At 36.2% G+C, this 16516-nt stretch overlaps 1 protein-coding gene across 1 annotated transcript in view; it reads right to left on the bottom strand.

The window, feature by feature from the left end:
• LOC150095889 (isovaleryl-CoA dehydrogenase, mitochondrial) overlaps positions 1–15371 on the bottom strand; it is a 170879-nt gene extending 155508 nt beyond the window's left edge. The window contains exon 1 of the mRNA XM_090409202.1: positions 14972–15371. Within this exon, the coding sequence (XP_090265328.1) occupies positions 14972–15112 (141 nt within the window). The 5' untranslated portion in view covers positions 15113–15371. The remainder of the gene's footprint in view (positions 1–14971) is intronic.
• Between the last annotated feature and the right edge of the window lie 1145 nt (positions 15372–16516).

The following is a 16516-nucleotide window of genomic DNA, read 5'->3' as shown; positions in this document are numbered from 1 at the left end:
AATTCTCCTTTTGTGAAGGAATACACCACAAAAGGAGGAGAAATCATGGGAATACAGTAAGGACTTTATTTAAACTTGTTGATTTGAAAAAGCACATAAGGTAGCAAGAGAAAAACTATATAGAACACTAAAAGTGTAAAGCATAAATGGAACCTGATACAAAGAGATATGCATCTTATACATAAGTTGAATATCAGCAGATAGAATTTGAAGGATGTATGGGAGATGGTGTGATATGTAATCAGGTGTTGGTATGGTTGTTCACTATCTCCAGTGGTATTTGTGACAATTTGTGTCCCAATGTTATATGGAACCCATTAATAAGGACAGTGATATTAAACCTGGTATTCACATAGAAATAATTAAGCCTAGTTCTTTATTCTATGCAGATGACAATATTCTTTTAAATAAATCCATTACAAATCTTCAAGGGACTTCATTAATCAAAATGAATCATTGCTGTAAAAAATTTGAGATGAAAATATTATTATTATTATCCAGGCCTCCATGGAGTCAAAAGACTCATCATGGGCGGTCGTTTTTAGGAAACACAAAGTTTATCATACCACTCCTTGAACCCATTGACCGTTCCTGCCATAACCACTCTCTCAGGCAATGCATTCCATGGTTCAACCACCCTCCATGCAAAGAAACCACTCCTCACCCTCTTGCTCACAGCCTCCTTTCGTAACTTCCAGGGATGGGCCCCTTGTATCACTCCTTCCCGCTGTTCGACCAAGTGAAAGAACTTCCCAATGTCTACCCTGTAACTGCTTCTCAACAGTTTAAAAGTCTCGATCATATCACCTGTCCTTCTATCCACCAAATTCTGCAGTCCACATTTCCTCAGTCGATCCTCGTAACTGACATTGTACAGTTCAGAAACCTTCTTAGTTATCTACCTCTGTACTCTTTCCACAGTTACTTTATCCCCTTCAAATCCTGGGGACCAAACCTGAGAACAATAGTCTAAGTGTGGTCTGATCAGGGTCTTATACAACGGAATGATAACTCTTATCTCTACAGGTCATCGTCCTTCTCAGTATCGCAGCAATCCTCTGGGTAACCTTCACCACCTTTCCAATATAGTCCCTGAATTTCAGTTTTTTATCAATCATCACCCCCAGATCTCTTGTCTCCCTTACTTCCTCCGGTATATCTCCTCCAATCGAGTATGCATCCTCCCATCGATGGTTCCCAAACTTCAAGACAAGAGATCTGGGGGTGATGATTGATAAAAAACTGAAATTCAGGGACTATATTGGAAAGGTGGTGAAGGTTACCCAGAGGATTGCTGCGATACTGAGAAGGACGATGACCTGTAGAGATAAACCGATACCCCCATTCATTTGCCCATCTGTCTAGTTTATTCAAATCCTCTTGCATGGCTGCCGCATCTGCACTATTACTGATAACCCTTCCCAGCTTCACATCATCCACGAACAACTGAATATCCCCTTGAAATCCATTGACAATATCATTGCTATAATGGGTGAACAATACAGGTCCCGGTACTGAGCCCTGTGGAACACCACTTGTAACCTTCTGCCTTCTTGATATTTCCCCACCATACACAACTCTCTGATACCTATCAGACAGCCAATCCTGAATCCAGTTGACTAACCCGACATCTAAACCCATGTGCTGCAACCTGAATATCAGCTTATTTTGTGGCACCCTGTCAAAAGTCTTTGCAAAATCTAAAAAAATGGCAGTATATGCCTTTCCCTCATCAACTGCTCTTGTCACTTTATTATAAAAGGCAATCATATTGCTAAAGCAAGAACGCCCCTTAACAAATCCATGTTGATCCTCACAAATAACATTACCCTCATCTGCCCAATGATATATATAGTCCCTCACTAATTTCTCCATGACTTTAACAACTACTGATGACACACAAACTGGCCTATAATTAGACACTTCCAGTCTGCTACCACTCTTGTGCAGTGGCACTATCTTACCTTCCTTCCATTCCTTGGATACCTTTCCCACAGCCAGACTTTTATTGAAGAGCCAGGTGAACAGAGCTGTCAATTCTTTAGCGCATTCTCTCAAAACCCGTGGTGAAATACCATCCAGTCCCACAGCTTTACTGGTATCCATAGTACTCACTATTTGGAGCACACTTTCCTCTTGCACCTCTAAATCCTGAACCTGCCCTATCCCTCTAGTATTAAAACCTTCTTCTCCAGGATGAAATACTCCAATAAAGTGCTCATTGAACAACTCCACTATGTCCTCTGCACCAGTCACTCTATTCCCATTTTTATCCTGCAGTGTCATTCTTCCACAATCATTTTTCCTCCTACTGGCCACATAGCTAAAAAAATTCCCTAGGATTTTCTTTGGATCTTAGTGCCAATCTCTTCTCATATTCCAGTTTTGCCTTCCTCACCATACTGGTTACTTTCCTGGTCTGCCCTTTGCCACTCTCCTTATATCTCTTCCATAATCTCTTTTTCAACTGCAGTTCCTGTTTGTCATCCACTTTACCCCAAATTGTGTCCGCTTCTTCACTCATGGAATACAGCTTACTATTGCTGCTAACAAATATCCTTTCACAATTTCCCAAGCACTAATGATATCCTGGCCTTACAATTCTGCCCTCCATGGAACTGCCCCTAGTTGATACTTAAGACTATTATAATCACCTGCTTTATAATTCCACATACTTTCCCTTTTCTTTGATACACCTGCATGTCTATTCATCTTCCAAGTCAAAACCACATGGTCACTCTCTCCAACTGGTGGGAGAGATGTCATCTCACTTATGCCAGCTCTTCTGATGCTATGACCAAATCCAAAACTCTTGAACCTCTTGTTCTCTCTATTACATGTTGCCTAAGACATTTGTCCCTCAAGAATTCTAGAAATTCCATCCCCTTATTACTACATGCATTTTCCTCTTCCCAACTTATACTGCTGTAGTTAAAATCTCCCATAACAATCATTCTTCTTGCACTTGCCAAATTCAATTGCCTAAACATCTCCTGCTCCCCACCCTCTGTGCTCCCTGGATGCAAAACAAGATGATTAAAACTATGAAAATAGGCAAGAATCAATAGCAATAACTCTATTTTCAATAATGATCTAAAGAAGAGGTCAAACATTTTAGCTATTTAGGCACAATTTTAGTGAAGATGGCAAATTAAATATGAAAATTGATGATATAATAAACAATGGAATATCAACCATAAAAAATAAAATATGAAAATAGAACATGTCAAATTCATTCTCAGTAAACAGATGCAACTATTAAAAGAGATTATTCAGCTATGCAGACACAATATATATTATTACTCAAACATGAGGTCAAGTCAGTGCAACTGTGTCCAGATGAAATGGCTATGAGAAGGGAACTGATGGAGTTGAAAGAGGCATTATGATAGGATGTGATGTTGCAAGCCTATCTGTTTGGTAAATTGTTGACAAATTGGGCGACCCCAGGTAACAAATCAATGATACCATACTGAGAAGGAAGCGGCAAGTGCTTCCTGAAGTGGATGACCAACCACACTCACTGAATGTGACTGTAGAGTTCCATTTTTTTTTTTAATATCTGATTCGTACATGAAAGGCTACATGACCTATAGCACATTACTGCTGTGTGTGAGTAAGAGGAATAGAAGAAAAGAGGAATCTGTTCATATTTTGCTTGAATATATATGAAGAATAATATGTTAAAACTGCCATTCATTGGCCAACACATTCAATGAAGAGGTCCAGTCATCGACTAGAAGAAAAATTTCACAAAATCATTCAGAACCAAGGCTCACAATGTAAGATTGGTAGGACTGCAACCAACATGCGCATCATCTTCAGGTGCAAAGAGCATGCACAGTGGGACATGAAAGCTTGAAAACTTGTATTATGAAGCCACAATTTATGCTACACCCTCTATCGAGCAGATGGACAAGTGCGAGTGTAGCAGATGCCCAGTGAACATCCCTTACCAGAGTGCGTAATCCCAACTATGAAATTTGGAGGTGGCAGTGTGATGGCAATGGTCCAGTTTTTCTGGTTTGGCTTCAGCTCTCTATACATGATGCCACAAACACTGAACTCTGAGAAGTATCTAGGCAATGCAATACTTCCTACTATAGAACTGACCTTTTTTTTTTTTTTTCAGCAAGACAATACACTGTGTCATAAGGCTGTTGCTGTAAGTACGTGGTTTGTGAACATGAATGTCACCACAGAGTCCTGATCTCAACCTTGTTGAACATCTGCGGGATGAACTGGAGCATCAGATCATTCTTCCTAGGCATGTAATGCCTACAAGAAGAATGGTCCAAAGTTCCTATTGATCATTATTGTATGCTTATGCCCCATAAGATTGCTGTAGTCATCACAATGAAAGAATATCCTACATCTTATTAAGGTGGTTACTGACTGTTTGTTCCTTACACTATAGTGTCTACTGACTTCTTTCCAAACAGTGTACTTCTTTAAGATTCTTGAAACAAGTCCAGAAATGCCAGAGATATAAGGAATTGGAAATCTCTGTACTATTTTTTGAAGCCGGTGAATTTGAATTTTGAAGAAACCATTTTTTTATATATTCTGAATGTTATGAATTTATAGCTGGAAGTTCTGAGGGTTGGAATAAACAACATACATGCAGTTTAGTAGTTTCTTTATGATGCCTGTCTTCTGAGAAGGATGATGAGCTGAATTATGTAGTGTGTATTGCCAGTGAAGGTTGGTTAACACTACATGGAAGTAATAAGTTCACCAGAAGGAGAATGGTAAAGCAAAACAAACATCCAAATAGACCAGACTACCTCATTTTTCAACTTCCACAGTGAACTTTTTATGACTATTTATATCTCTGCGGCAGATTGCAACAATTATATCATCAACATATCGTACCCTGAAGGATGGCTGAGGTTTTATTCAAGAGAATAAAGTTTCCTCAAAATGTTCCTTCAAAATTTCTACCAACTGGTAGAAAATGGCCAATGTAAGAAAGAGAGAGTGGACTACCCTCTGGAGTTCCTTCTTTTGGAAGGAATTTATTTCTGGAACTGAAGTAGCCAGATTGAATTATGAAGCCAAACAATTTTACTATGTCAGAATGAAAGAACTTTTGATATCAGCTGAAAAGAAGCACCAAGGAGAACATTGGTAAATAATGATTCCATATCTAAAGTGACCACAATATTAGTAGCTTGAAGGGAATTACTATTGATTTTTGTCAAAACATCTGATGAATGAATGAGAATTTTCAACATGTGAACTTAATAGTGTGATTAAAAATTTGGATATACAATAAATTGGAGAATCCATGCAGAGTATAAAAGAGAAGGGCAAAGGAGAATGCTATCTTTATGGATCTTAGATAATCTGTAAAAATGTAGAGTCTGAGCAAAGCGCAACTTTATTTATTTTTTTAATTTTTTCTTATCGTACCTCTGTAGCAATTCGAAGAATGACAGTATACTGTGCCCTTTGATTGGAAAAGGCCTAAGTTTGATTCTCTTTGTTATCAGAGGAATCTGTACATGGGCTTTTTCATTTGAAAGTGAGTTAGCTGATCTCATTTGGAGGTAGCAAGGATTTTTTTTCTTGGAAACAAGTTTTTCATCCTGCATACAAGCAAATTGGCCTTCAGAAAGCATGCAATTTACAAAAAAAAAACTGTCAGTGGTGATGATGGACAGTAGATGGTGTTGATGTTGAAAGTTTATTTTTCACTTGGTTAGACTATAGTAAATTTAGTTTAATCCTTTATCCAAGTGTGAGCAAACAAAGATTGCACCTGAAAGTATCTTCAGGACTGGGAAAAGGTAGTACAAACTTTCAACATCTTTCTCTAAATCGTAATTTAATAAAAAGGTGGCACACCTTTTGGCAACTCCTATAGGTAAAGATGACCTCACTATTGCTTCTGCCTGGTATCTCCACGTCTGGGCCTGGCTCCCACTGAAGAGACCTCAATAAAGGTCGAAACTAGTCTGGGTAGTGGCCCTTCCGTTAATGCATAACATTATAAATATCCACAAGGAGATGTGTTTTGCATTATGGGAGATACTGAGATAGGAGTGATGGGAGCTTGGTCCACCTTTGCTACAAGTTGCCCGGTGTTGTACTACCTTACCCCAATCCTGAAGATACTTTCAGGCACAAACTTTGTTTGCTCACACTTGGATAAAGGATTAAACTAAATTTATTATTAAGATGGTGTTGATGGTAGTTGTGTGTAGTAGAAGAATTAAGTAGTAGGGATAGACGGTATGATGATGATGTGCGTGTAGCGGGGCAGAGTAGAGCACTCTCCCGTGACGAGTCCTTGTTGGACTACTCTTGGAGATGTCACATAGTAAAAATAATAATCTTTTTGTACAGACGTGACTTCCTCAAGTGGACAGTTCAATTTGTTTATTGGCTGTTAGTAGGATTATGGCTAATTTCTTGATATGCATATCTATCTCTCAGAAGAAGTGTTATTTATCTATGGTAATCAGAATTCATGAGTTGCTCTTCTGTTGTTGACCTTTGTGATGGTGAGATGGTTGTTCCTTCATAAGGATTGTAAAGCTTTGATTTCAGATAACAAAATGTTGGAGGGCAGAAGTTTTTCTTTGAGTAAGTTAATGTGACTTTTAGATGTCATTTGTTAGCATCATCACTTGAAAAAAGAGAAAACTTATGTTTTATGTTGTGTTGTGAAGAAAATTAAGTTAAGGAATTTTTTTAGGACTCACTGCAAAATAATTTATTTTTGAAAGGAATTGAATTTCAGTGTCTGTTAATAGTTGCTACTTTGTGACTAAAAAGTCAAATTTTCTTTCAAGACACTGCTTATGTTTATAGGAGAGTCGGAACAAATATTTAGCATATGTAAAACCATATTCAAGAAAAAAAGATCTAGTTTAGAAGCAATGGATTCCAGCAATGCGCTGGATGTTTGCAGCAAGATCATGTTTCTCTGCTTATAATTTGTTATATTCTAAGAAAAGGCTGGTATTACAAGAGATATGAGCAGAATGCAATTTGTTTAATATGGTGAAATTAGTGGTTATTTTTGTAGTCACAGCAATATTCAAAAATGATATTCAAGCTTGCAACTTACTTTGTTTGATCAAGAGTTTGCCTAATATGCCAGTCTTCTTGGTCAATTTTTTCCTTTCCAGGATGAGTAAATGTGTTTTTAGATGTGCTTCATCATACTAATAAATATTTTTAACAAACAGACACATGAAACATTAAATAGAACTTTATTTATGGGGGAGAGAGAGAGAGAGAGCATTCTGGCAGTTCTTGATTTTTCTTCTCAAAGTGGAAACTTGGTTCAGAGGTTTGCTGACTGTTCTAATTTTGTATTATTTTTGAGGATTTTAGCCAAGTTTTTTTTGACTGTATTTGTTTTTTATGAATAATTAAAGTAAGCCCAATGTTTCCAAATGCAGTGTAGGCCCTGAGATTGAAATCTGCTCTGCCCAGGAGGCTAAAGTTTTGAAAATTTGAAGTTTCTGTGCTGGATGGTGATCCTACTCAGAAACTTCGTGCAGATTACCATAACATTTTATGAGATGCTTCCAATGCCATCAAATTCCTGATATATGAAAAAAAAGTTACAGAAATACTAATTTCTGATCAATAATTTTCCTCCAAATTAATTTGTTATCTGTCAAGATTTCAATATTATCAGATTTTATATTTCTGTATTTTAAGGCACTTTTTACTGTATCAATCCATATGCATCTTGGTCTTCCTCTGGATCTTTTCCCTGCCAACCTGGAAAAGAATACCTGTTTTGTTAATTTTTCCTGTACCATTCTGTTTAAGTCACCAGTCACCATACCATCTGAGATTATCTCTACTAACACATTCCTGAATGCTATCAATAGCAAGTTATTTCCTAATATCCTCATTTATAACATGATACTACCAATGCCATCTGTTCACTGAATTAATCTTTCTTTGAACTCTCATATCAAAAGTCTCCAGTCTTTGATCAAGTGTTTTATTTCTAACCCAGCTCTCAGATCCATAAGTTAAAACTGGTTCGAACACTGTCTTGTATATAGCTAATTAAGTGTTTTGACTAATTTTTCTCTTATTCCATATAAATTTATTCAGCTGACTTCTTATCATACCAGCTTTCCTAATTCTGTTGTCTATTTCTGTATTTAATCTACCATCCTTACTAAAAATTGTTACTAAATAGCTGAAATGTTTTACTTGTTCTATTAGTTCACCATTCATGATACAGTTGATGTTTTCAATTTTCCTGTCTATTCTCATTGTCTTTTTCTTGATGATTTTCATAAATTTATTATAACAATTATTCAATTTGGTCAGGTAATTTTGCAGACCTGTACTGGATTTAAGCAGAAGTATAATATCATCTGCATAAAGAAAGGAGCTAAGATTAACATTGCCAATTTTGATAGTGAGTAAGAGTGTGGTTAGCAGGGGTGTTAGAGCTGGGTTCTTTACTTTTAGAGTGGTAAATGAGTGGAATAAATTGCCAGAGTCTGTTGTGGGTGCTATGATGGTGAGTGAGTGAGTTCAAGGCAAGGTATGATAGATACTGTGAGAATGTCGTATAGTTGTGTGGACATGATGTTTAGGGCAAAGATGAGTCTAAGGACTTCCTGGAGTCACCCGTAACAATAGTAATAGTAATAATAATAGTAATACCAATTTCCTTCATAATGTGATCCATATAGATAATGAATAACAGTGGAGATAATGTACACTCTTGTTGCACACCTGATTTTACCTTAAACCATCTTCCTGTACTTCAAGTATAACTGCTGACTTACAGTTTAAATAGAGACTATGTATTGCTTGATATAAAGTCCCATTTACATCATATAACTAGCATTTTGAAAACTTTCCTCTTGGTACTTTGTCATGTGCCTTTTCTAGATCAACAAAACTTAAATACAGATCCTCATTATATTCCCAAGATTTCTCAACTTAAAGTGAAAATCTGATCCTGACAACCTGAATCCAGCATGTTGTTCACTATGCTTCACTTCCACAATTTTTCGTACCTGTTTCTCACGTATATTTGCATAAATCTTACCAGAAACACTCAGTAGGGAAATACCTCTGTAATTCTCACATTCAGTTTTTATTTCCTTTTTTTATAGATGGGTACTATGAGAGCTCTGCTCCAATCACCTGGAATTAGACCCTCTGACCAGACTTTTTGAATTATGCAAATACAGTCATAAAACTTTTACACCACCATATTTGAGCATTTCTGGTTGAAATGCTCAAATATGGAGGTGTAAAAGTTTTACATATTCAGGAATACATATCCATACTTAAAGTAGAAAAGTCATCTACTCCAGCTGCCTTTCTGCATTTCAGGTTTTTAATGAATTTTCTACTTCGAGTATGGATATGTATTCCTGACTGCATTCCTGTTGGGAGTTTCCTTCCATCATGCTGACACTTCTTGTTTCATTTAGCAGTCTTTCAAAGTAATTACTCCAGACATCTAGAATATCTTTATCTACAGTTTTCATGTAATCTTTATCATATTTGATTCCTTTTACAGTACTATTTCCTCCATTTTTGAGCTTTTTCGAAAGCCTCCAGAATATTTTCCCACCTTCTAATATTTATTTTCTATGTTCTTACCAAAGTCTTCCCATGACTTTTGTTTAGCTAGTTTTACACAATGCATTGTTATCTTACATTTTTCTGTGTATTCTCTGAGAGCACAAGCTGACTTACTTGCCAGAACTTTCAATATGCTTTCTTCTTTTCCTTCACTCACTCTTTAACTTCCTGAGTCCACCATGGAGTTTTGATTTTTCTATCCTTACAGAAAACTTCACCTCTGGCTGAATCAATGTTTTCTTCAGGATTTGCCACTGAATCACCAAGGTTTAGCTTTTGTTTTCTAATTCTTTCATTTTTTCTTCAATGTTTGCATATTTCAGTCTACAGTTCACCTCTGAAAGCTACTCAACCTTGAGTGATCACTTCCTATTTCAAATACTCTGTATACACCTGTGTCCTGAACCAGTGGGAAAATTGCTATTAATTATAACACAGTCAATGAGAATTTTCTTATTTCTTGCATCATCTATGTGAATTTGTGCACATTTTTTATGTTGGAACATGGTGTTAGTAATAACTAATCCATGTCCTGAACAGAAATCCAGCAGGCATTTACCATTATTATTATTAGCTTTGCATTTTCTCCAAATTTTACCAAAATATTTCTATATGTCTGGTAATCATTTCCTGCTCTGCTGTTAAGATTTCCAACAAGGACCTTTTCCTTTTTCATTGAGCCAGCTGCCTTCTCTAATGAAAAAATTCCTCCATTTGTTCCTTGACAGAACCTTCTGGGATCATAAGCACAAATAAGTCTCACTGTCCTGTTCCCCATCCTGATATATGCCCACATTTTTACCAAAATATTTCTATATGTCTGGTAATCATTTCCTGCTCTGCTGTTAAGATTTCCAACAAGGACCTTTTCCTTTTTCATTGAGCCAGCTGCCTTCTCTAATGAAAAAATTCCTCCATTTGTTTCTTGACAGAACCTTCTGGGATCATAAGCACAAATAAGTCTCACTGTCCTGTTCCCCATTCTGATATATGCCCACATCACTCTACTTGATAATGCCTGCCATTCAAGAAGATCATCCCCATATTTAGTTTTGAATACAATTATACAGCTTGTGTGGTGACCAGTCATATCAGGACTTTTGTGAGAAAAAGTTATATGTGGAAGACATTATTAAAGACGGTTCGCAATGTTACGGAGAGCGGGGAATATTTTAAAGGAGCTCTAGTGTATCACCTCCTGGAACATTGGCAAAAAAAAACAACACATCAATACTGACTAAGTGATCATTCTCCTTCAATTTGAAGGTTCAGTAAAGTCGTTGTAAAATGTGTAGTTTTTCTTTTTTTTTTTAATGCATGTAACACTGTCTTACCAATATGCCTGTTAAGTTAGTAGGGACAATTTCATGTCACACAATAATAGGCTGCAGTAGGGATCTAGATTTGTGGACCTTAGGTAGCCCATAGCTTTGTCAAGCGGAAACTGGACAGTTCCTACTGGCAACATGTAATATTATCCAACAGACTTGTACATTTTTTTTTATATTAATAACGTAGAGTCTTTCACTACTACTGCTGGAAGAATATATGATGACATATCTGGTATTTATTTTAATTTATTATACATAATATTACCATAGCATTTTCTTTATTTGCCTTCACTGTTTATGTTTAATTTTAGATTTCTCGAGATTTTTTTCCCATTAGAAATAGTGCTTTCTTGGAGAGCGTGAGTCCCCCCTGCCAGCACTGTAGAGTTCTAAACTTATGACAACATCTACTTCATCTTGTGGTAATCTTTTGATAGCTAATTCAAAGTTTCCTATAATCTCAGTGCCTGGGATTTTTTCCAGGGAAAATGCAAAATTTTACTTAAAATTTTGGTTTCATTGTCTGAAAGTGTGTGAAGTTGTATGAGATTTTGAACAAAGTTATCAATTTCCAGAGAAAAATCAAAGACCAACAGGATCTTCTCTTCTCTAGGTTGCCCATACTGAATATAAAGTATATTCAGTATGGACCTAAAAGAGTACTAGCACATGCTCTGGATAAAAGCCATGCTAATATGCAGTCTCAATTCAAATTACAGAGATTGTTCCAAGATGTGGTCGAAGTTCTATAGAACTTGGTTAAATGCAATAGAACTGATGGTCTAATCCTACACAAATTTTAGTACACTGCCCTATTCCCCCCCCCCCCAGCAGTATCACAAAAGATCACTATGAAGAACAGTGATCTTTTGTGATAAATAAATGCAAATGACCTCCTAGATGAGTCTGTGACTCCATGGGGTCTTGGGATGATGATGATAATAATAACAATAATGACGATGATGACTGTCTTTGTTCTTGAGATTTCATTCTCAGTCTTCACGGAGTGTCTTTAAAGTGCCTTTGATAATACTAACTTGAGCTGACCAAACACTAGCATGCAAGTAATTATTTTAGTTACTAAATTATTTTCATTCCAATTCCACATTGTTTTGTTCCAGAAACTTTAACATGAATCATTTCAGCAGCTGAAATGATTATGGAAATACAAACGCCTTTATCGATATTCCTTCTTTTCCACATATCGACTAATTTTTGTAAACTAAAAATTTCAATCTACTGACAATGGGGTTTTCCATATACTTGCCACCATCTTGGTAACCGCATCTGGATCTGCTCCAGCTCATCCCCAGAAATCCAACTGACAGATCTGTGTCTAGATGGAGCTGTATTAATGTCTTTTAATAAGACAAAATAATCTAATCTCATCTCCATTTGTCAGTGTATATTCTCACTCCCTGTCCACCAGCATCTCCAAATCCATACCCTCGTCAATTTCCTGCAGTCCAATTCTATCGCTGCAGTACTACTCAACAGCATGGATTTTGGAAAGAAAATAATATTTTCTTCCCCAAATATATAACCTTATTTCAATATACTTTGTCACACATTAAAATGATGGCGATTTTCCTTCACTCATACTGTCAGTATACTTCTACAACTTTCTACACTATTTCTATAACTCTTCTACTTCACCTTCATTAACTATTGTTCTACAAAGTTTGGATTTTTTGCAAACAACTGAACAATTCCCTCAGATCATTTCCTATATCATTAATGTACAAATAAAAAAACAGCAACCTGAGTACAGAAGACCTGTGGCATATCAATAGTTCTCACCTTCTCCATATACTACTCCTTGATGTGTATGTTTTAGCCATTCTCTTGTTTATATCACCAACTTCACATACATCCTCATTTTCTCAATGTTAACAGAGATGTTGCCAAATGTCTTTGAAAAATCCCAGTATTATGATGCAGCCATTCTCTTAATCCAACTCATAATAAATTTAGTTTAATCCTTTATCCAAGTGTGAGCAAACAAAGTTTGCGCCTGAAAGTATCTTCAGAACTGGGGTAAGGTGGAACAACACCAGGCAACTCGTTGCAAAGGTGGAGCAAGCTAACATCACTCCTATCTCAGTATCTCCCATAATGCAAAACACATCTCCTTGTGGACATGTATAATGTTATGTATTAAGAGAAGGGCTACTGCCCAGACTAGTTTCGACCTTTATTGAGGTCTCTTCAGTGGGAGCCAGGCCCAAGTGGAGATACCAGACAGAAGCATTAGCAAGGTCATCTCTACCTATATGCCTCTACCTGGCTCCCACTAAAGAGACCTCAATAAAGATCGAAACTAGTCTGGGTAGTAGCCCTTCCCTTAATACATAACATTATATATGTCCACAAGGAGATGTGTTTTGCATTATGGGAGATACTGAGATAGGAGTGATGTTAGCTTGCTCCACCTTTGCAACGAGTTGCCCGGTGTTGTACCACCTTACCCTAGTCCTCAAGATACCTTCAGGTGCAAACTTTGTTTGCTCACACTTGGATAAAGGATTAAACTAAATTTATTATAGTCTACCCAAGTGAAAAATAAACTTTCAACTCAATAATCTAACTCAGTCACTTATTATAAAACGCAAGTAAACTGCTGAGGAATAACCTGCCCTATGCAAAACAAACCAAATACCATTCTCTCCCCCCCCCCACACACACACAATACAGTATCATATTCTTATCCCCTTTGCTGAATTTTGACTTTAACTTTCCCCAATACTTTGAGATGAACTCGTCTATAATCTGCTATCTGTCTCATCTTGAAGCCTCCTTTATGCAATAGAACTAATTTTTGCATCCTTTAACTTCCTTAGGTCTTGAGCAAAGTTGAGATTTAAACAGTCTGGTCAGAAGTGCCAGCAGTTCTCTGAATTCTTGTAATATGTGAGCTCGCATTCCATGTAACCTTTACACCCTGCCACATTAAACTGACAACCATTTTCTTTCTTTCATCCATACTGTCACAGTCTATTTCAAGTTTTGCAACCTTATCAAACAACTGAATGATTCCCCTTTGATCATTTCCTAACTGGCTGGTTAGTAGAGTGGTTATCCTATCTGCTTTCCAAACAACAGGTTGCAGATTCAAATGTCACCATGAGAATGGATATTTGTGATTGTCTTACAGTGGGAGATGAATTTCACTGCCCGGTGTAACCTATTCTCCAAGACTACCCTGAATTAGTGTCCCAGCAAAAGAACCCACAGGATTTGCAATACAGGGAGGCCAATGAGAGAAGTAGCCCAAAAATTTAGAGGATAGGCAATAAAAACTTTTTTGCATAAATGTTACTCTAATCAATTGACTTTCATATCTGTATATTTCACATCTTCACATTCCATGAAAGAAATTGAATCTTTTGTAAATAAAGGAACAACACTACATATGGGCTTGTTTGCACTTTGTACATGAAAAAAAAGTTATGTTTATTAAGTTTAACAGTTACATTAATTTAAAATTTTTCAAATTCTAACATCTCATCTAAGGCAGCAATCCTTTCTAGTTAAAAATTAAGGGTTTTGACCTTAAGGATCCCATTTTATAAATACGACTGGTTTAGGTTTTAAAGAATTTTCATTTAATAAAATTTCAGTGTGATAACATTCATTATAATTTGTATATGTATTGCTGCTTAAATCGCTATGGATTCTGCTGCAGTAAACTTCAAGGAAATATTCATTACACACACAAAAAAATAATAAATAAATTAATTAATTAAATATAGAGAGATAGATAACGAATCTTTTCAGCTTCCAGTTCTCAAGACCTCAAAATTAAAATGCAGCTCTGCCTCTTCTTCCTCCAAAAAAAGTCTCCAAGCCCTTATTAGTCAATATAATTATTTATCCAAACTGTTCCAGAACTGCTGAAAAATAACATGCATTTTCAACACTGCTTTTTATCCCGAACTCCTCTAAAGAGTACAGAGGGATAGAATATCTGTTATTCTTTGAGACAATGTTAGTAACACTACAAATGAATAAATTCGATGTTATGTTTTTCAATATAACATGTCAGAAATTACCTGTCGTTGATCATCTGTCAAGCCATAAAGATGATCATTGATTGCATAATGACTACATTGTCTTGATATTACACCACTGGTCCTAAACAAAGATTGACTTAAATGAAACCGAAGAAGCGATACACTTCTCATCGAAGCCATCTCTTCCTATTATAAAAAGATACTTCTATTTCTCAATGAAACCAAGGTCATATATCAGAATGTTGCGAAAATATTTGTAACAAATATTTATAAAAAATATACATAGAAAAATATTTATAACAGATGAAATGTGGTCCTGAGAATGTTAATTAATGCGAGTTATAAGTGGTAATTTCTGTACGGTTGTGTTATCTCTTACAAATGAGCATGTTGACAGCATAGCTATCATAAAAGCCACTCGACTACGTCACCAGGAATTTCGCAAAACGCACCCAAAAGCACATATACAGCTGTACATTAACCGCATTACATACTAAACTTCAATTATTGACTAAAGACATATAGATGGCGTACAACCTGCTTTACAGCTTCATAAAAAGTCTAGTGATTTATTACTGAAATAGAGAGCCTAAGGGCTTTCTATTTCAGTAAGTTCTGCAGAGTAAGTTTATGATTATTATTATGTACACAATTAACACACAGTCAAAATAAGATATCAATGAAAGAAAAGTTTGACTGGTAATACAGAGCAATTCAGATTCTACCCAAGAATCTAAGAAGATATAGTCTGTTAGATAGCGTCGTAAAACATGGACAGTTCCAATGGATATTATGGGTAGTGTTGTGCTGTGTTGTGCTAGACCAAACTTCTGAGGTTTGTTGTAATCAATATAATATTGATGTTCTTTAATTCTTTTTTCCACAGAACGGCCAGTTTGTCCAAAATAAGAAACATCGCATTCACAAGATAAGAAACATCGCATTTAATTTTGTAAACGCCAGCCAAAGACAGAAATGACAGTTTATCTTTTGTAGAAGGCAATAAGGAAGAAATTTTGTTGATAGGAATATAAGTGGGAATCAATTGGTACTGTTTTAAAATTCTACCTATAGGTTCTGAGATTCCTGGAATGTAGGGGATTGGAACTCTGCAAACTGTTGAAGAAACCTTAGGTATTGGAACATAAGATTCAGTTATCTGTTGGATTTGATTAGGGTGGTAATTATTAGATACCATTAACTTTTTAATGATGGAAAGTTCTTGTTGTAAGATTTCTGGATAAGAGCAAACTTTATGTGCCCTATTAATTAGAGATTTAAGAATGCCAAATTTTTGAGATGTATGGTGAGCAGACTTTTTATGAATGTATCTGCCAGCAAATGTGGGTTTTCGAAAGACGCTTGTAGATAAGGTACCAGAAGTTCGAGTAAGCAGGATGTCCAAAAATGATAAAGTACCAGAATTTTCCTTTTCCATGGTGAATTGGATACGAGGATGAAGGCTATTTATCTGTTGTAGAAAGGTGGAAAGCTCATCTTCAGTATGTGACCAAATGGCAAAAACATCATCGACATAACGATACCAAAGAAATGGTTAAGGGTGAATGGATGAAAAACATAGTC

Source organism: Typopeltis vanoorti, chromosome 19 (assembly GCF_054136105.1).
Source record: "Typopeltis vanoorti isolate ZY-2024b chromosome 19, IOZ_Tvanoo_1.0, whole genome shotgun sequence".
In the NCBI taxonomy this organism is placed as follows: domain Eukaryota; kingdom Metazoa; phylum Arthropoda; class Arachnida; order Uropygi; family Thelyphonidae; genus Typopeltis; species Typopeltis vanoorti.
The sequence above is the reverse complement of the archived record's forward strand: the minus strand, read 5'-3'. Positions and strand labels throughout refer to the sequence as shown.